General features: G+C 43.7%; 1 protein-coding gene across 1 annotated transcript; it reads left to right on the top strand.

Annotated features, from left to right (window-relative positions):
- The first annotated feature begins 3,984 nt into the window (after positions 1 to 3,984).
- Positions 3,985 to 10,766, top strand: LOC119361833 (exocyst complex component EXO70E2-like). The gene is made up of 3 exons (XM_037626977.1): positions 3,985 to 4,156; positions 4,367 to 4,920; positions 9,671 to 10,766. The coding sequence occupies exons 2-3, from the start codon at positions 4,499 to 4,501 to the stop codon at positions 10,764 to 10,766; spliced, it is 1,518 nt and encodes a 505-aa protein (XP_037482874.1). The 5' UTR covers positions 3,985 to 4,156; positions 4,367 to 4,498.
- Positions 10,767 to 10,771: the final 5 nt, after the last annotated feature.

A 10,771-nucleotide genomic window follows, 5' to 3' on the forward strand; every position in this document is an offset into this window, starting at 1 on the left:
ATGCTCTAAACAATGCTATTCTTGTGTTTCAGTAGCAATAAAGTGATCCGCTTTTTGCAAATGACACTGTGTAGCTTTGCGGATTCAGTAGCCTTTGATCCCCACTCGATGATCCAAGGATCTGGGTCAAATCTAAACCAACTCCCAACACCTTTCTTATCTCTCGAAAAAAAGTCTCTCAAGAATTGGATTACATTCATAAATTTGATAGGATTTGAGTTTGAAGATTCCAATTTCAACATTTTTATGTGGGTGTCACATGAGAATAGAAAATTATTCATCCTGTGAATTTAGAAAGAGATAAAACAAAGTTCCAAATCAAATTTTGGATTAAACGATGCTATTCTTGGGTTCTTGTGCCAAGAAAGAGATGCCACTTCTAGTCTTCTATAGATGCCGCCGAGTTCACATCGATTCTTGGGTTCTTGTGCCAAGAAAATAATACTGAATGTGGGATTGACTTCCCCATAGAAGGAAACAAGTTTCGTCACTGTGGAGTGAACGTAAAAGTCAAGTTCTCGTTGTTTAAAAATCAGGATGCTAAAATATGAAAATCAAACTAATCATCATGCAATTTGAATAGTAGGTTCACGCGAGCCGTGGAAGCCTAAATTAAATTCACCCTGTTTGATATTAAAATCCGAAAGGAATATGTCCAATTTCACAATCTTTAATGGTAGACATATGTGAATGCAACTGGTGGTGATGCGCGCCCCTTAGCTCCGCCACCGAGCCACATATGTGAAGGCAACTTGTTGCTTCTCCAGGTGCTTTTATAGAAAAATATCAAGGACCTTCGGAAAAAAAAAAACCTCCGCAAAAAAAGAAAAATATCAAGAAACACAAGAACTCTCCCTATGATACTCATGGTGGCCAAGCTAAACCTCCAAAACTGCACAAACTTAAACTCTCCCTAGTTAATTAAAAAACCGATCAATAAACCTAGCCTCGGAATAAGCCACCAAATTCTCGAGAACCAACTTACTGCAAAGTCTGCAAACCAGCATCTAGCTCCAAAAGGTGGAGAACATATGCTAACGTGGTTATTAAAAAAGCTACTACGTGATTGTGAGATCAAAACAAGTCATTCTTTCTGAAGATAAAGGCAGATCAGCAAATAAATTACTCTAAGATGGAAAGTCAAGTCTCTATATAAAGCTTAAATCCTAGTAACACTTAGGCCCCTAAAGTTTTTGAATATCAAAGCAGTCATCAAAACCTCTAATTCCAGCACCGAAAAGTCGAATGCCTCCGTGACAATGACATCCTGGTGGGAACACCAAGAAATTGGAGAGCCCCGAGCACATAGCAGTTAGAGAAGGTAGCTTCCGCGAAGCCCGTAGGGGAAGGAGAGATAATTCGTATAGAAAAAAAAAACGAACTTACATCCACACGCATCAAATATTGGAGGCATGGCGAAGGTCTCACCGTCACGAGTAGGATGGTTCAGGTGGATCGCGAATGAGACGTGTGGGCCTGTGGGAAGTGAGCATCCGCTTTTAGAACAACTTCAATGGAGCGATCCATTTCGTCCGCGGCCGTCCGTTTGGATCGGCGCGAACAGCCGTCCGTTTGGATCGGCGCGAACAGAAAAGGCGGCCCAATGCGCCGACCCAAACGGACGCGCGTCCGTTTTTCGTCCGCGGGCGATTCATTTCCGGTCCATTTTTGAGCCTGATTTGCGTCGGCGCAGACAGGAGACGGACGCGCGCGCGTCTACTCCTGTCCCCGGGCCCGCTGGTCTGTGGCACATTGGCCTTCCTCCCCCGGCCAACAAGCAACCCTCACCCCCCGCCTCCTCCGTCACCGACGCTGCCGCCCATTTTTGCGGCGACTCTTTCAGCTGCCGCCGCTTCCACATCCGCCCAGCAACGCCGCCCCTGTCCCCAGTCGCCCGCCGCCGCCGGGGAGCAAACTAGTTTTCGTCGCCGCTTCCCCCACCGCACAGCCACCCGCGACCAAGAAGACGCCTCGCCGCCCCCGCTACATACGACCGGCATGCTCGTCGGACGCCGTCACACTCGTCGGACGCCGGCTGGGCAGCTAGCTGGTCTGTGGGCGCCGCGTCTCCCCTCGCCGGCCGTCTCCTTTTTCGACGCCCGCAAGCTGTTCGACAGTTTGCCAAGGTACGAAAATGGACTCCGCCGACGAGTTCTTTTTCCACAATTTCATTTGCGACTCCGACAATTCGTCGTCCGACGACGAGGAGGAGATATTGGCTGCCATGTTGGTCCATCACCACCTCAACAACCAGCGGCCGTTGTACCGTGGCTCCATTCCGGACCACCTTCCGGCGTTGAATCATAACCGAGAGAGCGGGCATTTCCTTCTCTGGAAGGACTACTTTGATACAACAAACCCATTGTTCAAACATCACAAATTCCACCACCGGTTCCGTATGAGTAGGCATGTTTTCAACCGTATTAGAGAGGGAGTGGTCGACTATGATGACTACTTCGAGTGCAAAGAGGATGCTGTCGGCAAGATTTGTTTCTCCTCTTACCAGAAATGCACTGCCGCCATCCGAATGCTTGCATACGGAGTGCCCGGTGATCTCATTGACGAGTACGTCCGTATGAGCGAGTCTACATGCCTAGAGTCCCTGTATAAGTTCTACAAGGCTGTGATTAGTTTGTTTGGCTCTGAGTACTTGAGAGAGCCGACAACTGCAGATACAACCCGTTTGTTGGTGATGAATGCTAGCAGGGGCTTCCCGGGGATGCTTGGCAGCATAGACTGCATGCACTGGGACTGGAAGAACTGCCCTTCTGCTTGGCAAGGGCAGTATAAAGGGACATGTCAGGGCTTGCACTGTCATACTAGAGGCCGTGGCGTCTCAAGATCTCTGGATCTGGCACTCTTTCTTTGGCATGGCTGGATCACACAATGATATCAACATGCTTCAACGATCGCCGGTGTTTGCTAGGCTTGCCGAAGGCAACAACCCACCGGTGAACTTTACTGTCAACGACCACAACTACGACAAAGGGTACTATTTGGGTGACGGTATCTATCCTCAGTGGACCACTATTGTAAAGACAATACCCAACCCTGTTGGAGAGAAAAGGAAAAGATTTGCCCAAGAGCAAGAGAGTGCTAGAAAGAATGTCGAGCGTGCCTTTGGTGTTTTGCAATCTCGATGGGGCATCGTTCGGTATCCTGCTAATACTTGGAGCACGCAGAAACTATGGAAGATGATGGCTGCTAGTGTGATCATGCACAATATGATCGTAGAAGACGAGCGCTCGGAACGTCTGTACGATCAAGACTTTCAGTTTCAGGGTGAGAATGTTGTGCCTGAGTATAGAGTAGCGGCAACATTTGAGCAGTTCACTCAGTTTCATGAAGACATGCGTGATTGGGAACTCACGTGCAACTGCAAAATGATTTGGTTGAGCATATGTGGACTCATGTTGGCAACCAATAGATGCATCTATTTTTATTTGTTCGTAAAACTATGTGAAACATTTTTATTTTTATTTGGCATGTAAAAACTATACTATTTATTTGGGCGGACTATTTTGTTTGTTAAAATTTTTCATTTCACAATATGTTGAATGCAATGCAAAATTAGGCGACCAGCCGGCCACGTGTGCACATATGGGTTGGTGCGTTGAGCGCGCTGTCGACCCATATGAAAAACAGGGCGGACGCCGGACGGTCGGCCGATCCAAACGGACAAAAATGGACGAAATCACCGTCCGTTTAGGTCGGCCGGTTGGAGCTCTGGCATCCGCTTTTAGTTCTAGAAATTGTCCTCTATCTGACACATTTCAGCACGTACGTAATTGCGACAGATCATGGGGTCGAGAACTCAAAGACACGTCCGTCCGTCCGTCCGAGAACCATCTCGGGTTGGGGTTGGGCGGCAGTGGGCAGCGGACACGTCCAAAGAGGGCGTGCGATCCCTTTGGGTGGTAGTTTCGCAACCCCCTCTGAGCGTGCCACTGCCGCCTGGCCCTGCCGTGTTGAGACTGTTTTCTTCTTCTGAGGCCCGTCCCTTTTCTCCGCCGTCTGGACCTCCTCGGGAGCGCTCCTGCACCCAGCGCCGCCCCTCCTGTCCTCCGCCTCCCCGGACGCAGTCGGAGTGATCCCCCGCGCAGCGCAGCGAGCAGGAGCCGCCGCCGCAGCCGGGACGACCGGCTTGGAGTTGGAGGTGCCCCCCGCTTCCCCTTTCGCCGTTTCCATTTTGGGGGATTTTTGTTGGGTTTTTGTGGGGGTTGGGAGAGGGAGCTCTCGCCCGTTTACGAAATCTAGCGCTGGATTGGTCAGATCTATGGGCCCCGGCCTAGTCCTTACTCCTTGTTGCTGCGTCAGTTCATCCATCTCATTATCTTGTACTAGTAAGACTGATTTTCTGTCTCAGGGAGGAAGGATCGAACTCCGGGGAGACGGGAGGGGAGGGGGGATTGTCCGTCGGCGACCAAGGGGCGGGTCGACTGTTCGACAGTCCGAGCTGTTTACTGGGCACTACCAACCCTGCTTATCTGGGGGTTCCATGAACCAAGCTGTTGCGATGCAACATCTCGCAGAGCAGATATGCAGACTGAGGCTATGGGACAGGGGCGAGGTGTGTGCTGCTACCAAGAACCTCCTCCGGTCCATCGAGCAGCCCCCCTACTCGATCCAGGCAGACACAGTCTGCTGTTACTCCCTCAGCAGGTGCCACTCCGGAAGCAGCAGCCTTGACGGCTATGCATCTAGTGACGGCGGCGACACTCCAACTCCAACCAGCAGCAACGGGCGGCAGCTTCACTATCCGTCACATGCCCACATGGACCCTGGCTCCGTCCGACTCATCTTGCCGGGCTCTTTGGCCCAGCTAGAGGACATTATCTGCAATTGTCAAGTGGCCTTTGGACCTGATTACAAACAAGTGCTACTCCAAGCATTCTCGGCCAACTCACATGCATGGAACAGGTAACCCCACAGCTTTATCACTAAAGATGGTAAATTTTGGCATCATGTATTCCTTTTTTTTTCTTCCCACACACAAAATATATTCCTTTTTTCTTTACTGTTATGACATTGCAGCAAAATAACGAGTGCCAAATACTACCTCCGTCCGGAATTACTTGTCAATGATATGAATGTATTTAGATGTATTTCAGTAGTAGATACATCTGTTTAAGCGACAAGTAATTCCGATCCGAGATAGTAGTAAAGAGCCTAAAGGAAGTTTGAGTACTCCCTTCGTCCAAGTTTATTAGGCCCGTGAGCAGCATAAGAGCATGGTTAATAATATAGCCAACAATTGGCTATATAAACATGACATGTCATCAAGAGTTAGCATTATTAATTATTCATACAATAAAGTTGGCTATAAGGGTAGAACTTTTTTTTTAACTTTCTCTCTCTATCTTTTACCTCACATTAAATGCTTATATCTAGGAGCTCGCGTAGGGGCTGGCTTTTGCATGTTAGCCCACTCCATCACTTTTTTCTTGTCTCTCTCCTGCACATAGGCAAAAGTGCCATGTAAGCGGACTTAGACTGGCCATAGTGGAGAGTATACACTAGTAACATACACGCTACCCTAGGCTATGTTACTACTCCCTCCGTTTCTTTTTAGTCTGCATATAAAATTTGCTCAAAGTCAAACTTTGTAAAGTTTGACTAACTTTGTAGGAAAAAATATCAACATCTACAATAATAAAGCTATATGAGATGTTAATTTCATATTGTGAATCTTGATATTTTTTCCTATGAACTTAGTCAAAGTTGACAAAGTTTGACTTTGACCAAATTTTATATGCAGACTAAGACTAAAAAGAAACGGAGGGAGTACCTCCATATATAGTGGGTAGTAACATATGTGGTGTCATGCAAAGCTTCATTTATTAGGTTATAGACTCATATTGTCTTGGGATATGTGATGTTACGGTAACTAGCTAAGTTACTTAATTTACTTCTCTCATTAACTCATTGCCACATAGACAAATTTGCTGAGTTGGACCCGATGTTACTCTTGAAGCTTCTCCCACTATGGCCAGTCTTATAGCCCACTATTGTACTTGCTCTAAGCATGTCCCTTCATATTAGGCCCCGTAATTAAGTCGCGTTGGAAACACATATTTTCCCTTGGTCTTCCTTCTGTTCCTGCGCTGGATGGTTATTTAAGAGCAGTAAAATTCGTAGCACATAAATATGCCCAGCATGCAGCCAATGCATACGGAGCATGCATGTCCAGGAGCAGCCGCTGTAGTTAATTTACCTAAGTCAAACCGTCCTCGCGCTTTAATTTGATGTGAAATACGAGATTTTTAAGGGGACTACTTTGTGTGCCTTGGTTCTAGTGTTTTGGTCTTTAGGCCCAATAAACCCGGATGGAGCGAGTACATAGATAGAATAGACTGGGACTGCCAATGTACAATACAGCTTACCAGCAAAGAATACCAGCCTGTCTACATAGACTCGCTAGAAATTTTCAATATATGCTTTCCCCTGTTCCTTCAGTAAGGACATTTCTCTTGTTGAATCATCCTCTATTTTGAATTTTTGCTCTGCACTGTTTGCTGCTATAATGTATTGACATTTTGTGCATTTTTTTTCCAAATCTCTTTCATGCTTGTATTAATTGGACCATGCCAATGTATTGTAATAGCTGTGCTTCTCTGTGGCCCAACGGATCACATATCCCTCTCAGTCAGTAGAGTACTTACAGTTTTGCCCTGAAGTTAAAAACACCAAGCTCTGTATTCTCGTTATGACCACACATCACTGACCTTTTAGTGATTATATATATCTTTTCCTCTTTCGAAACTCCCAAATAAATCATCTGAACTCTTGGGAAAGGTAATACTCGAACTAGAAATTATGTTTCCAAAACAACTAGCATGGTGCCCCATGCAAAGACGCGGGCAACATCTGATTAGTGCATTTCACCTTTGTGATACAAGGTTACATACGCTTAATATGCTATTTGAAGATGACATGGTTTTGTGAAAGCCACTAAAAGTTCTTTGATTTATAAAATGAACTATAATAGTGAAAGGAAATTATTAGTTCTCAGTTTCAATGTATGTATTTCTTCTGCTTCACTCTATATCCTTAGCGTACTATACACAAATTAAGAGAGCATGAATTTGTAGAACTTAAATGAGAAATCATCATACATACATGTACTCAAACAGAAGGTGCATAGAGTGAAAATAATACAGTAATGAATTATGTGTGAAGACTGAGTGCCATTTAGTTTGTGGAACATCCATTTGAATGTCGCACTCACCTGGTTCATATACTAGAGAAATCTCACTTTGAAATGAACATCCGAGAGAGTTTGGTCCACAATTCTATTTTGTCAACAATGATGTTGCTGGTGTTTTTGAAGAAGCGCATGGCTTTTTTATGTATATTTGTTTCGGTGATAACATGATTCTTGAAAAAGAAATGTTGATGTTTTGAAATGGGTTACAAATTAGAAACAAAATCGCAAGTTTTACATATCCAAGTCTTTGTCATCCACTTATCTTGCTCTCTTTATGTCTACTGTCCTTCACCACCTGCATGCAATGCCTCTTTCTTCAACCACTTCAGGCTCATGGATGACCCAGCATGGTATTGACACTAAAGCGCCTCCAACATCGATTTCTTAATCGCTGGTCTCTATGACGAGGACAATCTTTGTGAACTGAGTAGAGCTTTCATTGATTGGGGTATAATGATACTTCAGTTCCCCGATCATCGGGACTGGCAACATATCCAAGGATTTGGTCTTTGTATAGCCACAGTGTGACCAATCATTTTAGAGCAACTTCCAAAAATATGTATATCTCCTGCTCTTCTGTGTCCCAGCACATTATAGTACAATTTAAGCAATTTCCAAATTCTGAAAAGTTCTACTTGTTTTGACATTCTCTATAACATAAGAATTGTACTGGAAGTACAATTTCTGTTTTTTTATGATTGTACTCCCTCTGTCCCAAAATAAGTGACTTCAAAGTTGTACTAAAGTTAGTACAAAGTTGAGACACTTATTTTGGGACAGAGGGAGTATTATAAATACATCAAAGGCGCCTTTGCTTTATTTTGAATTCTCCCAGGGTATTTTAATTAGTTTTGTCATTTGGTTGATAGTTTGGTTAACATATTTTTATTTAAGTTTCTCCAGTTAATCTTGTTAGTTAGTTGTTCTTTTATGGAACACATTTTCATTTAATTGTATCCAAAATACATTTTTAAGAATCGATTTAGTTGTGAATAATTTTTTGATCCGAAGGTATAATAAAATCATGGACTTTGAGGTGAAAAATTATGTTGGAGACATATATTGCATTGCATCTAGCAGTTACATTCTAATAATGTATATGGTGGCAATTAAACCTATTCAAGCTCTCCTAGCACAAATAAACAGAAAAATATTCTGACTGCCTGTGTTGAACGTTATAGTTTTTGTTCTTGGATAGTCACGCCGACACACCCAACTTGGCCTGCGCTATCTCTTCTTCTTTCAGTTTGTGTGCCCTCTTTGGCGCATCCTCAGCCCACACTGCACTTCACCTTGCACCTTGTTCCGCGTCTGTCGTCCGCAGCTTACTACTGGCACCTTTCAAGGTCACAACAATCTTGTGTTGATCATGTACTGAGGGATCTCATGTGGAGCAACAGTCTGGTAGGATTTCAATGGGTTGAACAAAATACCCACCATTATAAGATTAAAAGATACGCTGTATGAGACTATTAAAAGATATAGTGGCTGTGGTCTGTTTAGGCATAGTTATGAAGATCTAGTGGCTGTGATATGTTGGGTACAGTTATGAAGATCTAGAGGCTTTGATTCCTTAATAAAGAAGAGGGCCCACTGTCTGAAGGACAGATTTTTGTGTGTGAGAATTTTAGTGATTTCTCTTCGTTTTTATCCATTTTGTGTTTTTAGTATATAGCCGAAATAGATAGATAAAGCAGAAACTTCAGGTCAGACAACACGAAATCAGTATCATCAATGTAGCAGAGGAGAAATACTAATGATGAATAAATTTTATGCATTATATGGCCTGCAAATTGGAATTTTTAGTAATGCATGTATATGGAGGCGTTAGCTGCTTTGTTTTGCTGTATTTGCTAACCTTTTTTGTCATTTTAATATGGGTTTGTTTGTACCTGTATGTGCTTTTGGATCCTAAAAGAATATATTCTTTGACCTAACCTCAAATGCTTGTGACAGTTGACTGTTCACAATATCATCATTTACATGCTAATCAACCAACTCTATTGTCTTTCGAATGGTCCGAAATATTGTTAAGTACTCGGGCTGATGTAGTTTGTGTTGAAAAGTGACCTATGACTGCAGACTTTTGCTGTTTATGGAAATTTTTAAATATATATAGCATGTAATGTTTACCTTGACACAAAAAAATGACTACACTAACCAAGATGAAACTGGTTGAGCTACTAAATCAAGTAAATTCCTGAATGCTTTGCAAGCATTTTTATGATTTGTATAGAAGTCTTGTTACTTGGCAGTTCTAATCTGAAAGCACAGGTTAAGGAGTTCTGTAGTGAATAATGAATTCTGTGGTACTCTGTAAGGGTCCAAAATGATCTCTGTAAATATACAGTCTCTTGTGATGCTAGAACATTTATGTATCCGTAAGAATACTGGCTCCTCAAATGTTTCATAAATGGCTAAAATATTTGTACTCACAGTTCAAGCTCGCTTTTTGTGTAACAGGTTTTTCTATGAACCGGACATACCATTGGTTCTTTGTGGAAGAACAGTGGATCCTTCTGAGCGTACAGAAGAATTGACCACTATGTTGAAAATCAACACCCAAGTCCTCTGTTTGATGCAACAGCAGTTATGTGAGCAGAGTCGATCATTTGAGGAGTTAAAAATAGGCTACTTTGCGCAGTTTGCAAAGTGCCCTATCAAGGAGCTCTTGGAGATTGCAGTCTGTCTTAGCGAGGCAGTGTGGCCTCCCACTCGTATTCCTCCAATGCTGCTTGCCTGTGAGGCACTTAAGGATGTCTTTCCTCTTATAGAAAAGCTTCCTTCCAGTGAATCTGGTGACTGCCTTTCCAATATTTCGCACAACATGAGAGAGGCTTTCAGGAGATTAATGGACCATACCAATCACCACATAGAATCCAATATGAAAAAGCATCAGGATGACATTATTCATCCAATGACATGTTTCCTCATATGCTCAGTGAGATCCTTCCGCAGTCACAGAAATTTAGTGCAATCCACTCTTGCCCCTGGTGATGACTCCAACTCATTTGGCCATCTTCTGCATGACGTGATTACCTGCTGGAAATCTGGGCTCACTGAGTATGCAAACATATATCACGCAGATGTGCAGCAGCGATGCATTTTCGTATTGAACAACACATACCATTTTAATAGGAAGACAGATGGCCTGTTGAATGAGTTGCTATCTGATGGGCAGATTGTTGAGCAGCATGATAATGAGTTCAAGTTACTCTTGAAGAGATATACAGATGAGGCCTGCACTCCGGCCAAGTCTTGTTTAAGTCGCAGCTGCTGCTGGTGGTGGGGCAGTCAGCGTCCATCCTTGGCCGCGTTTACTTTGAAATTCAATGAGACTTTTGATCGTCAGAGAACTTGGAAGGTTCCCGATGTTGCCCTACGGCAGGATCTGAGAGATAGCATAGAGAAGTGCATCCTGTCAGACTACACAAGGTGTCTCGAGAACTGTTCAAGTTCGGGGCTGTTTTGTTCATGCTTGCAGATAGATTCAGCAGGGAAGATATATACCACTGAGAGCTTGCAAACAACGGTGCAGAGCTTATTTGAAGGATGCTGACGTAC

The sequence above is a fragment of the Triticum dicoccoides genome, chromosome 2B (assembly GCF_002162155.2).
Source record: "Triticum dicoccoides isolate Atlit2015 ecotype Zavitan chromosome 2B, WEW_v2.0, whole genome shotgun sequence".
NCBI classification, from domain to species: domain Eukaryota; kingdom Viridiplantae; phylum Streptophyta; class Magnoliopsida; order Poales; family Poaceae; genus Triticum; species Triticum dicoccoides.